The sequence below is a fragment of the Ranitomeya imitator genome, chromosome 4, assembly GCF_032444005.1.
Source record: "Ranitomeya imitator isolate aRanImi1 chromosome 4, aRanImi1.pri, whole genome shotgun sequence".
Taxonomy (NCBI): Eukaryota; Metazoa; Chordata; class Amphibia; order Anura; family Dendrobatidae; genus Ranitomeya; species Ranitomeya imitator.
In genome coordinates this window covers 668,439,028-668,455,083 of record NC_091285.1, presented here as the reverse complement: position 1 = coordinate 668,455,083, position 16,056 = coordinate 668,439,028, and the positions used below count along the sequence as shown (strand labels likewise).

The 16,056-nt window shown below is 43.8% G+C and overlaps 1 protein-coding gene across 6 annotated transcripts in view; it reads right to left on the bottom strand.

Annotated features, from left to right (window-relative positions):
* Window positions 1-16,056, bottom strand: part of ELAVL3 (ELAV like RNA binding protein 3) — a 101,494-nt gene that overhangs the window by 19,233 nt on the left and 66,205 nt on the right. For all 6 annotated transcript variants that reach the window (XM_069767198.1, XM_069767196.1, XM_069767195.1 and 3 more), the window contains exons 4-5: window positions 11,913-12,066; window positions 1,512-1,737 (exon numbers count right to left, since the gene is read on the bottom strand). In XM_069767198.1, the coding sequence (XP_069623299.1) occupies window positions 1,512-1,737; window positions 11,913-12,066 (380 nt within the window). The remainder of the gene's footprint in view (window positions 1-1,511; window positions 1,738-11,912; window positions 12,067-16,056) is intronic.

Sequence of the window (16,056 nt, the reverse complement as noted above, 5' to 3'; positions counted from 1 at the left end):
GGCCACAATGCCGCGCCGGAGGAACACGAAGAACAAAAAAAAGAAAGGAAAAAAGTAGTGGAAAAAAAAAAGGAAACAAAGAAAAAAAAACCAAAGAGTCGGGAGCTGACCACAACTGTATTCCATACATCAATGCATGTATCCCTACATATCATCACATACATGACACTGGTCTACTTCTTTCACACATATGGTCACACAGTCTTTTCTGCTGAAGCATAGTCATGAAAGTTTGGATCTATGCAACATCACCCAATAGTGGGCACCATTAGCCACGCAATGCTTCACAACCATACCCTACAGTAGACATTTCCACTTTTTGTGTCACCAGGAAACTTCTATTCAGTGATTTCCAGTTGGGTAACCAGTTTGTGTTGGTCATAACCCAACAGACGTTGCCTAGGTCTTAGTAATCAATCTCAAAATCCATACAACCAGCATTCAACCATGACAAGACAATGTTGACAAGACTTCTCGTGCGTTGATCAATTGGCCCTGTGTTTGACAACTTTTGCTATTGTGCAGGATGATAGTCTTCCCGAGAATACAACAATATCACAATACCACCTGGAAACATCTAAACTCCAAAGCTTGGTCATCAATCAAAACATTGTAAATGTGTAAATTATAGAGGGATTCTTGGAGAAAGGAAGTTGTCCCTGTCTCGGACAATGGTTCATAGACTTTTTGATATCCGCACAATGTTTTTTTATATGCCTGGATGCTTTAAGGGCATTTCAAATAATCTGGGATCAAGATGTGTCATATATAATTGTACTAGGTTTCGATACAGCTAATTGTGTCATGGGCCATGTTGAAGACCACATTTGGATATCCTATAAGCGAGACATGGAGATCTACGAAGGTGGTGACATAAATACAGTAATATAGAAGGTCTTTTTGGATGGAGAACTTGGAAAGACTTGATGGCATTTCAAATAATCTGGGATCAAGATGTGTCATGTTTTATTGTACTAAGTTTCGAGACAGCTAATTGTGTCATGGGACATGTTGAAGACCACGTTTGGATATCATATAAGCAAGACATGGAGATCTACGAAGGTGGTGACATAAATATAGTAATATAGATGGATGGCAAAAGTTGGGAATCAAGGAAATGTTGAGAAAAAGGTATGTGGTGGAAGGATAATAATGGGTGTTGGCAGACCGTAAGGCGGCAAGGAAGAACCCCAAAAAGAGAGGTCCACCACTTCCTATTCTATAGTTTATGCAAGAGTATGGCACCTATACATCAACAAAACACCTGCAAAGGGCTTAAGCAATGTATAGACATCAGTTGTAGGTGGTATATAAGAAAGCCATAGAGAATACGATGAGTTGGTATTGAAAATCAGAAAAATTAATTATGAAGAGCTTTGATTATACACTGTTAGTGACAGATGTATGGTATGAGTGATGGGACTGTGGCATGAAGTGGGGAAAGTTCAAGAAGGGAGATGAGAGGTTTGATATTTTACAAAGGACTGTATTTTGGGTGGTGGGTCTCTCACCTGAATCTCTGTGTCTGGTGGTGAAGAGGTCCTGTGTACCTCCGGGCTGTGGTCTGGTAAAGGTGGGTAAGCAGAGCTTGGCCTGTTTTCTGACTAGGGTTGTTGGCAAATTTCACGGTTATTGGTTCACTGGCACCAAGAGGTTTTTGCCCGTTCAACCCTTTGATGGCCTCTTCAGCCTCTATCCTTTTATCGAATCGAATGAAACCTACTCCTCTAGAAACACCTGCAAGGAGAGAAATGCAAAATTATGCGTAACGAAACATCCACTTACAGGGCGCAACAAACTGCTTCTATTTTGTGAACAGTCTACATTTTCTATGGCTTTTGGAAAGTAATCTCGCGGCAAGTGATCCAGCTGTGAATTCTATGTGAATTTATCTGAAGATTTCCTGAGTTCCTCTCTAGGTGACCAATATTTAAATTCCTTGTTCTACTTATGCTAAATTTGGTCACCGCAAAGTCAATTTGCTGTACAGTAGCCTATCTCTCTAGGTGACACAGACTTGTTTTAAGTCCCTCCCATTGATACAATAGGAAGTATTATAAGGTTGCATACATTATGGTGCAAAAGTTTTTAACAGGTGTGGAAAAAAAATGCTAGAAAGTAAGAATGCTTTCAAAACTGGAAGTGTTAATCGTTTATTTTTATCAATTAATGAAACGCATCACTTCCAGGACTCCTTGTTCTTCTTTACACTGAAGAAGTTCTTAATGGCATTGACCGTATGTTTGGAGCCATTGATCTGCTGCTGAATAAATTTGGAGCTAATCAGAAGCCTCGCTGATGTATTGAATGATGGATAAGTATCTGCTTGTGCTTCTTAACATTGAGGACACAATTAAACCTGACCCAATCCACAACTTCATTTGATGAATGCTGTGCGAAAACGTGCATGGAGCCTCTACCAAGCATCACTGTTCCTGTAGACCCTCATTATTGTGCTGCTCTACATCTCATTGGGTACAAACTGTCTTCTGTTACAATCATATATTTCACATTCTGATTCATCTGTCCAGATCATCACTTTTCTGTACCTCCTACGCTTTCATGAATAGATGAGTCACTTGGCTTTGCTACCATGTGGAAGGTATGGTCTTTGGTGGCAATTTATATGTAGACTACTTCTGGCCAGGCTTCTATGAACAGTAGATGGGTGCAGCTGGGTCCCTCTCGTTGCTGTCAGTTCTGAGTTGATGGCACTGCTGGGCATCTTCTTATTTCAAAGGAAAGTAAACATGATGCGTATTTCATCTGCTACACAAGTTTCTTTGGCCGGCCTCTCTTTCTATGGTCCTCAAAGTTCCCCATTTTTTTTGGTGCATTGTCTAAAGAGCTTGAACGGCACATTTAGAAACCCAAGTCTGCTTTGAAATCTTTACATGGGAGAGACCTAGCCGATGTAGTATGCAGTTAGGTCCAGAAATATTTGGACAGTGACAGAATCTTCGTGATTTCAGCTCTGCAGGCCACTATTTTGGACGTAAAATGAAACAACTGAGATGCCATTGAAGTGGAGACTTTCAGGTTAAAAGGATTGAATAAAAATGTCCTGTGAAACATTTAGGAATTGCAGCCATTTTTCTAGAAAGCCTCCTAAATGGAGGGGCTCAAAAGTAATTGGACAGATTGACCTTACCATAAATAAAATGTTCGTTTTTAATACTTTGCAGAGAATCCATTGCAACAATGATGACTTGAAGTCTGTGAGACACGGACGTCACCAGACACTGGGTTTACTCCTCTGTGAGGCTTTGCTGGTCTTTACTACGGCTGACTTCAGTTGTTGCTTGTTTCTGGGTCTTTCTGCCGTAACCCCTTCATGACCTCGCGATTTTCTGTTTTTGAGATTTTGTTTTTTCTCACTCGCTTCCCAGAGCCATAACTTTTTATTTTTCCATCAATATGGCAGTGTAAGGGCTTGTTTTTTTCAGGAAGAGTTGTACTTTTGTATGACACCATTGATTTTACCGTACATCGTATTGAAGACTGGGAAAAAGATTCCAAATTTGGAGAAATTGCAAAAAAAAAGTGCAATTCCACAATTTTTTTTAACCATGTTCACTATATGGTAAAACTGACTTGGTATTATGATTCCTCAGATCAGTACAAGTTCGCAGATTCCAAACATGAGTCTCATGGTGCAGAGGCAAGTTCACCGCAGTTCACCGGGAGAATTTCACTGCGGTGAATTTGAACTGCGGTGAACTCGCCTCTACACCCTAAGACTTTCTCACGGTGCTAGCGGGGACCTCACTGAGGTCACGGCAGTTCAGCCCGGCTGGGAACGCAGCCTCATTGACCCGCAGTAACCTCGATGACATCACCACCAGTCACTGATGCTGCGCTCGCAGAAGCTCACTCACCAGTGGTTCTCAACCTGGACAGTCGCATCTTGGCTCCGTTCAGGTTGAAATCTATTTATCCCCAGACATGGATTACGGCGTGGGACAGAACGTCAGACAGGTGAGAGATATTGTTGTTTTTTATTTTTGTTTTATTACAGGAGACTAGGGATTCAGTGGAATTAGGCGTTAGGTGAATTAAACTGTGTTTGTTATTTTTAAATAAAAAAGTAAAAGTGTTTTGTTTTATTTCTAATAAAAGACTTTATTCTAGCTGTGTCTTTATTTACCATGTAACTATAGGATTTTTAATGGATAGGTATCATATAGGCGCTTCTCCATTACTAAGCCATGGGCTTAATGCCACCTGACAATACAAAGGTGACATCAACCCTACAAATATTGACCGCACTTTCAACCGCTACAGGGCAAGTGCGAAGAGCCGGGCAAAGCGCCAGAATTGGCTCATCTAATAGATGCGTCTTTTCTGGGCATCTGTGGACTGGTATTTTTAGGCCCAGAGTGTAAACCCCTCTATTCTTGATAACCAGCCTAGCTAAAGCTGACAGCTGAGGGTTGCAGCCCCCAGCTGTGAGTTTTGCCTGGTTGGTTATTAAAAATACAGGGGAACCCAAGCCATTTTATTTTTCTTTATTATTTATTTACAGTTCAGGAGTGGCTGATGAATACTCCCATCAGCCGCTCCTGCTCTCACTGTTATTACCGGCAGCAGGTGTCAGCTGATGGAAGCAGCAGTCCCATCAGCTGACATCAATGACCACAAATAAATATTTTACCTCTGAACAGCTGCGGGCTCACACTGTCTTTTGACAGTGTGGGAACTGTTGTGAATTCTGTTGTCGGGCTCCGTCCTGTGGTCATGAATGGTACTTCGGCTGGTTCTGTCCATGGACTTCCTCTGGTGGGTGTTTCTGAGTTTCACAGGTGACTAGGTTAATTCGTTAGCTGCTGCTCTATTTAACTCCATTTAGATCTTTGCTCTATGCCACCTGTCAATGTTCCAGTATTGGTCTAGTTCCCTCCTGGATCGTTCTTGTGACCTGTCTTCCCATCAGAAGCTAAGTTCCAGCTTGTATTTCTTTGGTTTGCTATTTTTCTGTCTAGCTTGCTATTTAATTTGTTGTCTTGCTTGCTGGAAGCTCTGGGACGCAGAGGGAGCGCCTCCGCACCGTGAGTCGGTGCGGAGGGTCTTTTTGCGCCCTCTGCGTGGTCTTTTTGTAGGTTTTTGTGCTGACCGCAAAGTAACCTTTCCTATCCTCGGTCTGTTCAGTAAGTCGGGCCTCACTTTGCTAAATCTATTTCATCTCTGTGTTTGTATTTTCATCTTTACTCACAGTCATTATATGTGGGGGGCTGCCTTTTCCTTTGGGGAATTTCTCTGAGGCAAGGTAGGCTTTATTTTTCTATCTTCAGGGCTAGCTGGTTTCTTAGGCTGTGCCGAGTTGCATAGGGAGCGTTGGGCGCAATCCACGGCTATTTCTGGTGTGTTTGATGGGTTTGGAGATTGCGGTCGGCAGAGTTCCCACGTCCCAGAACTCGTCCTTGTTGTCGGTGGCTATCAGGTCATTCCGTGTGCTTTGACCACCAGGTCCATTGTTGTCCTGACCACCAGGTCATAACAGTACAGGTGGCTCAAAGTACTAATGCATCTCAATAGAGGGATAAGAGAAGTTCTGAGACCATTTTTTTTTCTTTGCAGTGTGTTTTGTCTCTATTTTCCCCTTTACCTCTGGGTGGTTCAGGACACTGGTGTAAACATGGACATTCAAGGTCTGTCCTCTTGGATGGATAATCTCACTACAAGGATACAAAACATTCAAGATTTTGTGATTCAGAATCCGATGTCAGAGCCTAGGATTCCAATTCCTGATTTGTTTTTTGGTGATAGATCTAAGTTCTTGAATTTCAAAAATAATTGTAAATTGTTTCTTGCCTTGAAACCTCGCTCCTCAGGTGACCCTGTTCAACAAGTAAAGATCATTATTTCTTTGTTACGTGGTGACCCTCAAGACTGGGCATTTTCCCTTGCGCCAGGAGATCCGGCATTGCATGATGTTGATGCGTTTTTCCTGGTGCTTGGATTGCTTTATGACTAACCTAATTCAGTGGATCAGGCAGAGAAAATCTTGCTGGCTCTGTGTCAGGGTCAGGATGAAGCGGAGATATATTGTCAGAAGTTTAGAAAGTGGTCTGTGCTCACTCAGTGGAATGAATGTGCCCTGGCAGCAATCTTCAGAAAGGGTCTCTCTGAAGCCCTTAAGGATGTCATGGTGGGGTTTCCCATGCCTGCTGGTCTGAATGAGTCTATGTCCTTGGCCATTCGGATCGATCGACGCTTGCGTGAGCGTAAAGCTGTGCACCATTGGTACGGTACAGTCTAAATTTCTATTGTCTGTTACTCTGATTTGCTCTTTGTCATCCTATTCTGTTATGGCATTTGTGGATTCAGGCGCTGCCCTGAATTTGATGGACTTGGAGTTTGCTAGGCGCTGTGGTTTTTTCTTGGAGCGCTTGCAGTATCCTATTCCATTGAGAGGAATTGATGCTACGCCTTTGGCCAAGAATAAGCCTCAGTATTGGACCCAATTGACCATGTGCATGGCTCCTGCACATCAGGAGGATATCCGCTTTCTGGTGTTGCATAATCTGCATGATGTGGTCGTTTTGGGGTTGCCATGGCTACAGGTTCATAATCCGGTATTGGACTGGAAATCTATGTCTGTGTCCAGCTGGGGTTGCCAGGGTGTACATGGTGATGTTCCATTTTTGTCTATTTCGTCTTCCACTCCTTCTGAAGTTCCAGAGTTTTTGTCGGATTATCGGGATGTATTTGATGAGCCCAAAGCCAGTGCCCTACCTCCTCATAGGGATTGCGATTGTGCAATTAATTTGATTCCTGGTAGTAAGTTTCCTAAGGACCGATTGTTCAATTTATCTGTGCCAGAACACGCCGCTATGCGGAGTTATATAAAGGAATCCTTGGAGAAAGGCCATATTCGCCCGTCATCATCACCGTTAGGAGCAGGGTTCTTTTTTTGTGGCCAAGAAGGATGGTTCTTTGAGACCTTGTATTGATTACCGCCTTCTTAATAAAATTACAGTCAAATTTCAGTATCCTTTGCCGCTGCTGTCTGATTTGTTTGCTCGGATTAAGGGGGCTAGTTCACCAAGATAGATCTTCGAGGGGCGTATAATCTTGTGCGTATTAAACAAGGCGATGAATGGAAAACAGCATTTAATACGCCCGAGGGCCATTTTGAGTACCTGGTTATGCCATTCGGGCTTTCCAATGCTCCATCAGTATTTCAGTCCTTTATGCATGACATCTTCCGAGAGTACCTGGATAAATTCCTGATTGTGTATTTGGATGATATTTTGGTCTTTTCGGATGATTGGGAGTCTCATGTGAAGCAGGTCAGAATGGTGTTCCAGGTCCTTCGTGCGAATTCCTTGTTTGTGAAGGGGTCAAAGTGTCTCTTTGGAGTTCAGAAGGTTTCATTTTTGGGGTTCATTTTTTCCCCTTCTACTATCGAGATGGACCCTGTTAAAGTCCAGGCCTTTTACGATTGGACTCAGCCGACATCTGTGAAGAGCCTGCAAAAGTTCCTGGGTTTGCTAATTTTTATCAGCGCTTCATCGCTAATTTTTCTACTGTTGCTAAACCGTTGACTGATTTGACCAAGAAGGGTGCTGATGTGGTCAATTGGTCTTCTGCGGCTGTAGAGGCTTTTCAGGAGTTGAAGCGTCGTTTTTGTTCTGCCCCTGTGTTGTGCCAGCCAGATGTTTCGCTTCCGTTTCAGGTTGAGGTTGATGCTTCTGAGATTGGAGCAGGGGCTGTTTTGTCGCAAAGAAGTTCTGATGGCTCGGTGATGAAGCCATGTGCTTTCTTTTCTAGAAAGTTTTCACCTGCTGAGCGTAACTATGATGTTGGTAATCGTGAATTGTTGGCCATGAAGTGGGCATTCGAGGAGTGGCGTCATTGGCTGGAAGGAGCCAATCATCGCGTGGTGGTCTTGACAGATCACAAGAATTTGACTTATCTTGAGTCTGCCAAACGGTTGAATCCGAGACAGGCTCGATGGTCGTTATTTTTCTCCCATTTTGATTTTGTGGTTTCGTACCTTCCGGTCTCTAAGAATGTGAAGGCTGATGCCCTGTCAAGGAGTTTTGTGCCTGACTCTCCGGGTGTTCCTGAGCCGGCGGGTATTCTCAAAGAGGGGGTAATTTTGTCTGCCATCTCCCCTGATTTGCGGCGGGTGCTGCAAAAATTTCAGGCTGATAGACCTGACCGTTGCCCAGCGGAGACACTGTTTGTCCCTGATAGATGGACTAGTAGAGTTATCTCTGAGATTCATTGTTCAGTGTTGGCTGGGCATCCTGGAATCTTTGGTACCAGAGATTTGGTGGCTAGATCCTTCTGGTGGCCGTCTTTGTCGCGGGATGTGCGTTCTTTTGTGCAGTCCTGTGGGACTTGTGCTCGGGCTAAGCCCTGCTGTTCTCGTGCCAGTGGGTTGCTTTTGCCCTTGCTGGTCCCGAAGAGGCCCTGGACGCATATTTCTATGGATTTTATTTCGGATCTCCCCGTCTCTCAAAAGATGTCGGTCATTTGGGTGGTTTGTGATCGCTTTTCTAAGATGGTCCATTTGGTACCTTTGTCTAAGCTGCCTTCCTCCTCTGATTTGGTGCCATTGTTTTTCCAGCATGTGGTTCGTTTACATGGTATCCCGGAGAACATCGTTTCTGACAGAGGTTCCCAGTTTGTTTCAAGGTTTTGGCGATCCTTTTGTGCTAGGATGGGCATTGATTTGTCTTTTTCCTCGGCTTTCCATCCTCAGACAAATGGCCAAACCGAACGAACTAATCAAACTTTGGAAACATATCTGAGATGCTTTGTTTCTGCTGATCAGGATAATTGGGTGTCCTTTTTGACGTTGGCTGAGTTCGCCCTTAATAATCGGGCCAGCTCGGCTACTTTGGTTTCGCCGTTTTTCTGCAATTCTGGTTTCCATCCTCGTTTCTCTTCAGGGCAGGTTGAGTCTTCAGACTGTCCTGGTGTAGATACTGTGGTGGATAGGTTGCAGCAGATTTGGACTCATGTGGTGGACAATTTGACATTGTCCCAGGAGAAGGCTCAACGTTTCGCTAACCGCCGGCGCTGTGTGGGTCCCCGACTTCGTGTTGGGGATTTGGTTTGGTTGTCGTCTCGTTATGTTCCTATGAAGGTTTCCTCTCCTAAGTTTAAGCCTCGTTTCATTGGTCCGTATAAGATTTCTGAGGTTATCAATCCTGTGTCATTTCGTTTGGCCCTTCCTGCTTCTTTTGCCATCCATAATGTGTTCCATAGGTCGTTATTGCGGAGATACATGGCGCCTGTGGTTCCATCCGTTGATCCTCCTGCCCCGGTGTTAGTTGAGGGGGAGTTGGAGTATGTGGTGGAGAAGATTTTGGATTCTCGTGTTTCGAGACGGAAACTCCAGTACCTGGTCAAGTGGAAGGGTTATGGTCAGGAAGATAATTCCTGGGTTTTTGCCTCTGATGTTCATGCTGCCGATCTGGTTCGTGCCTTTCATTTGGCTCATCCTGGTCGGCCTGGGGGCTTTGGTGAGGGTTCGGTGACCCCTCCTCAAGGGGGGGTACTGTTGTGAATTCTGTTGTCGGGCTCCCTCCTGTGGTCATGAATGGTACTTCGGCTGGTTCTGTCCATGGACTTCCTCTGGTGGGTGTTTCTGAGTTTCACAGGTGACTAGGTTAATTCGTTAGCTGCTGCTCTATTTAACTCCACTTAGATCTTTGCTCTATGCCACCTGTCAATGTTCCAGTATTGGTCTAGTTCACTCCTGGATCGTTCTTGTGACCTGTCTTCCCATCAGAAGCTAAGTTCCAGCTTGTATTTCTTTGGTTTTCTATTTTTCTGTCCAGCTTGCTATTTAATTTGTTGTCTTGCTTGCTGGAAGCTCTGGGACACAGAGGGAGCGCCTCCGCACCGTGAGTCGGTGCGGAGGGTCTTTTTGCGCCCTCTGCGTGGTCTTTTTGTAGGTTTTTGTGCTGACCGCAAAGTAACCTTTCCTATCCTCGGTCTGTTCAGTAAGTCGGGCCTCACTTTGCTAAATCTATTTCATCTCTGTGTTTGTATTTTCATCTTTACTCACAGTCATTATATGTGGGGGGCTGCCTTTTCCTTTGGGGAATTTCTCTGAGGCAAGGTAGGCTTTATTTTTCTATCTTCAGGGCTAGCTGGTTTCTTAGGCTGTGCCGAGTTGCATAGGGAGCGTTGGGCGCAATCCACGGCTATTTCTGGTGTGTTTGATGGGTTTGGGGATTGCGGTCGGCAGAGTTCCCACGTCCCAGAGCTCGTCCTTGTTGTCGGTGGCTATCAGGTCATTCCGTGTGCTCTTGACCACCAGGTCCATTGTTGTCCTGACCACCAGGTCATAACAGGGAACCGCGTCAGTCTGACCGGTGGTGATGAGTCTGAGCAGACTTGTACACACAGGATTTATTAGTCTGTTTCTGTGTTCAGTCACATCATCAATAACCACTAGTGACCTAGAGCTATTGGAAGCTATGCATGCCTGCGCCATCATACTGCCTCCTACATGTGCTACAGAGGATGTGCTGTGCTTTGGATCATGAGCGGGTCCAAGCCGTCTCCATACTTTCTTCTTACCATCATTCTGGTACAGGTTGATTTTGGTTTTGCTTTTCCAGAACTTGAACAGCTTCTGTAGATGTTTTTTGGCCAAGTCCAATCTGGCCTATTTTTAAGGCTGATTCATGTTGAACCCTCTGTATTTGCTCTCATGGAGTCTTCTCTTTATGGTAAACTTAGATACTGAAACAGCTACTTCCTGGAGAGTGTTCTTCACGTGAGTGGATGTTTTGAAAGCGGTTTTTCTTCAGCATGGAAAGGATTCTGCCATCATCCATCACTGTTGTCATCAGTGGAAGTCCAGGCCTTTTTGAGTTCCCAAGCTCACCAATGCGCTTTTTGTGCAGAATGCAAAGAACTGTTGATTTGTCCACTCCTAACATTTCTGATATCTCTCTGATGGATTTCTTTTTTTTTCTTTCAGCCTAAAGATGGTCTATTTCTCTTTCATTGAGAGCTCCTTTGACCCCATGTTGTGGGTTCACAGCAACAGCTTCCAAATGCAAATGTCCCATCTGGAATCAGCTCCAGACCATTTTCCTGCTTGTATAATATTGGATTAATGAGGGAAAAGTCCATGCAGGCCACTAAAGAGCTTTTACAATAATTTTCCAGTTCCCTTTGGCCCTTTTAAAAAGAGGCAAATACATATTAAAGAGCTGCAATTTCTAAAGCCTTACTCCAGTTAGGATATGAATACCCTCAAATTAAAGCTGAGAGTTATCACTTTAAGCCAATATTGGTTATATAACACTATCTTGAATATGTTTTGGTAAACAGCTAAAATGCCAAAACTTGTGTCACTCACTGTCCAAGTATTTCTGGACCTAACTGTAGCTACTATGTGTCTTGTTGCCGTGCTCATGTATGATTTGTGACATGAAACTGTCTTCCACAACCTCACCTTTGTGGCAGAGTTTGTCTGTCCCTCACCCAGTTTTAAGCCTCCTACACAGCTGTTTCTGTTTTAGTTTATGACTTTCAACCTTTATCTGAAAATGATGATCATTATCACCTGTTTGGTATAACTGATTGCTCATACATCTATCTATAATCCTACAAAATACCAGACATTGTGGAAGTGCACCGAGAAGAACTGATATTGTTTTGAAGTCAAAGGGAGGTCACACCAAATATTGATGTGATTTAGTTTTCTTTTTTCACTTTAAGTTTTGTTAATTAATAAAAATAAACTATTAACACTATTTTTTTAAAGCATTTTTACCTTACGGTCATTTTTCCACACCCGCCTAAACCTTCTGCAGAGGACTGTATATGGACAGGCCGTGATAGCAGCCATCATGGTAGGTGGTCCATTCTAAATACTTGCTCCGTCTTTATTAATGGTTCTGCAGACATCTGTGCCCATGTATGATAATATATACCTGTGACCTGGTCAACCAGGATTCGCGAAGTGATAATTCTGCCGTACTGGGAGAAGAGCTGTTCCATCTCTTTCTGATTCATGGTTTTCGGGAGACTGCTCACGTACAGGTTGGCATCGCGTATGGAGGCTGAGCTTGGGCGGGCGTAGGACACCTTGGAAAGATAGGGAATGACAAAAAATTGTACCAATAAGGCCGGAGTCACACTGAGCGTATGAAAATACGGTCCGTTTTTTACGGCCATAATACGCAGAAATGTTCCCAAAATAGTGATCCGCATGTCATCCGTAGGCAGGGTGTGGCAGCGTAATTTGCGCATGTTATCCTCCGTATGTAATCCGTATGGCATCCGTACTGCAAGATTTTCTCACCGGCTTGCTAAACGGACATACAATGGATCCATGGGCTCAAATATTCACTAAAACATATATACAGTCTATCTATCTATCTATGTCAGTGAGACACACACATACATTAATATATATATATATATATATATATATATATATATATATCATACAGCGCTAGATAGCTTAAAAGCCGGTAATTCAATTGCCGACTTTTCCTATCTCCTTCTCAAACCCGACAGGATATGAGACATGGATTACATACAGTAAACCATCTCATATCCCTTCTTTTATTACATATTCCTCTTTAGTAATGTAAGAAGTGTCTTGGTGTAATTTGGGGGCTCTAGCTATTAAATTAAAGGGTTAAATCGTGGAAAAAATTGGCGTGGGCTCCCGCGCAATTTTCTCCGCCAGAGTGGTAAAGCCAGTGACTGAGGGCAGATATTAATAGCCTGGAGAGGGTCCATGGTTATTGGCCCCTCCTGGCTAAAAACATCTGCCCCCAGCCACCCCAGAAAAGGCACATCTGGAAGAAGTGCCTATTCTGGCACTTAGCCTCTCTCTTCCCATTCCCGTGTAGTGGTGGGATATGGGGTAATAAAGGGTTAATGTCACCTTTCTATTGTGAGGTGACATTAAGCCAGATTAATAATGGAGAGGCGTCAATTATGACACCTATCCATTATTAATCCAATAGTATGAAATGGTTAATAAAACACACACACATTATTACAAAGTATTTTTATGAAATAAAGACACAGGGTGTTTTAATATTTTATTATACTCTTAATCCACCTGAAGACCCTTGTCACCTGAAAGTTAAACAATACAACAATATTCCATACCTTCCGTCGTTCAGTCTTGTCCCACGCTGTAAATCCATCTGAAGGGGTTAAATCATTTTACACCCAGGAGCTCTGCTAATGCAGCTGTGCTCGTGGCTGTAAAATCCCAGAGAATGAATGGAATGCAGGGGAATGTACTGTAGTTACCTCGAGTTGCAGTGATGCGCCCTCTGCTGGATGTCCTCATATGAACTTGAGCCTGGGAACTTTTCTGAATATTTTCCCACGCTCGAGTTCATATGAGGACATCCAGCAGAGGACACATCACTGCGACTCGAGGTAACTACAGGTCATTCCCCTGCATTCCATTCATTCCCCGGTATTTTACAGCCACGAGCACAGCTGCATTAGCAGAGCTCCTGGGTGTAAAATGATTTAACCTTTTCAGATGGATTTACAGTGTGGGACAAGACTGAACGACGGAAGGTATGGAATATTGTTGTTTGTTTTGTTTAACTTTGTTTCAGGTGACAAGGGTCTTCAGGTGGATTAAGAGTATAATAAAATATTAAAACACCCGGTGTCTTTATTTCATTAAAATACTTTGTAATAATGTGTGTCTGTTTTATTAACCATTTCATACTATTGGATTAATAATGGATAGGTGTCATAATTGACGCCTCTCCATTATTAATCTGGCTTAATGTCACCTTACAATAGCAAGGTGACATTAACCCTTCATTACCCCATATCCCACAGCTACATGGGGTGGCTGGGGTCAGATGTTTTTAGCCGGGGGGGGCAATAACCATGGACCCTCTCCAGGCTATTAATATCTGCCCTCAGTCACTGGCTTTACCACTCTGGCGGAGAAAATTGCGTGGGAGCCCACGCCAAATTTTTCTGCGATTTAACCCTTTAATTTAATAGCTAGAGCCCCCAAATTTTACACCAAGACACTTCTTACATTACTAAAGAGGAATATGTAATAAAAGAAGGGATATGAGATGGTTTACTGTATGTAATCCATGTCTCATATCCTGTCGGGTTTGAGAAGGAGATAGGAAAAGCCGGCAATTGAATTACCGGCTTTTCTGCTACCTAGCGCTGTATGAAATATATATATATATATATATGTGTCTCACTGACATATATATATATATACCCCTACACTATGTGTAGACATTTATTTTAGCTATTCTATTCTAACCTGTCAGTGTGATTTTACTGTACACCGCACTGAATTACCAGCTTTTCTCTAGAACACCGCTACGTATTTCTTGAAAGTCACACTGTTGGTCCGTGTGTAATCTGTATTTTTCCCACCCCATAGACTTTCATTGGCGATTTTTTGCGCAATACGCTGACAAACGCAGCATGCTGCGATTTTCTACGGCCGTAGAAGACCGTATAATACGGATCCGTAAAATACGGCAGATAGGAGCTGGGCCATAGAGAATCATTGTACCGTGTGCAATCTGTATTTTGTGCACCTCTCATACGTCCGTAAAACTTGCTAGTGTGACGCCGGCCTAATAACCGTATATAGGTGTTCATACCACGTGTGAATGGGGAGCATGGGGTTGGGCTAGGGTCAGGATGCGGCCATCCAGCCCCTGAGAATTCGGTACCTTGCAGGTGAACACACAGTGTAACAGCGGGGTCTGTAGTAAATGACAGGCGGTACACAGACATCAGGTATGTGCCCCGCGGGTTGTACGCTCTCCTACATAATGGCGGTGTTTGCCACCATGAAGAGGTTAATTGACTGATTTCCCCTGAGAGGTGTGACTGTTTGCTGCGCCCCTAGACACTGTTACCACAGAAATGCTAGGCCACTCTAGGGAGCCAACCCTGAGCCTACGTCACAGTCACACGGAGAACTGATGCAATTATGTCCATCCATCACCCTACACCGCCTAGAGTAATCACTGCAATGTGGTGGTAAGCTAAATACTGCAATTATGTGCACAACAACCCCACCAGCAGAATAGTGAGTGCAGCTCTTGAGTATAATACAGGGTGTAACTCATGATCAGTAATGTAATGTATGTACACAGTGACTGCACCAGCAGAATAGTGAGTGCAGCTCTGGAGTATAATACAGGGTGTAACTCATGATCAGTAATGTAATGTATGTACACAGTGACTGCACCAGCAGAATAGTGAGTGCAGCTCTGGGGTATAATACAGGGTGTAACTCATGATCAGTAATGTAATGTATGTACACAGTGACTGCACCAGCAGAATAGTGAGTGCAGCTCTGGAGTATAATACAGGGTGTAATGTTGTGAATTCTGTTGTCGAACTCCCTCCTGTGGTCGTGAATGGTACTTCGGCGAGTTCTGTCTATGGGCTCCCTCTGGTGGCTATGAGTGAAGCTGCTGCTTCTGAGGTTCCTTACACAGGTGACGTGGTTTATCCTTTGGTTGGCTGCTCTATTTAACTCCTCTCAGATCGTTACTCCATGCCAGCTGTCAATGTTTTTGCATTCGTTCAGTTCGCTCCTGGATCTTTCTGGTGACCTGCCTTCTCCTGCAGAAGCTAAGTTCCTTATTGTCTTATTTTGTTCTCTGTTTTCTTGTCCAGCTGGTTTTCATGATTTTGTCTTGCTAGCTGGAAGCTCTGGGATGCAGAGTGGCCCCTGGTCTTTTTTGCACACTCTGCGTGGCCTTTTGTAGGTTTTTGTGCTGATCGCAAAGTTACCTTTCCTATCCTCTGTCTATTTAGTAGTCTGGCCTCCCTTTGCTGAAACCTGTTTCATTTCTGCGTTTGTGACTTTCATCTTTACTCACAGTCAATATATGTGGGGGGCTGCCTTTTCCTTTGGGGAATTTCTCTGAGGCAAGGTAGGCTTTATTTTCTATCTCTAGGGCTAGATAGTTCTTAGGTTGTGACGAGGCGCCTAGGTCTGGTCAGGAGCGCTCCACGGCTATTTCTAGTGTGTGTGATAGGATTAGGGCTTGCGGTCAGCAGAGCTCCCACCAGGCTCGGACTGGCCTACCAGAG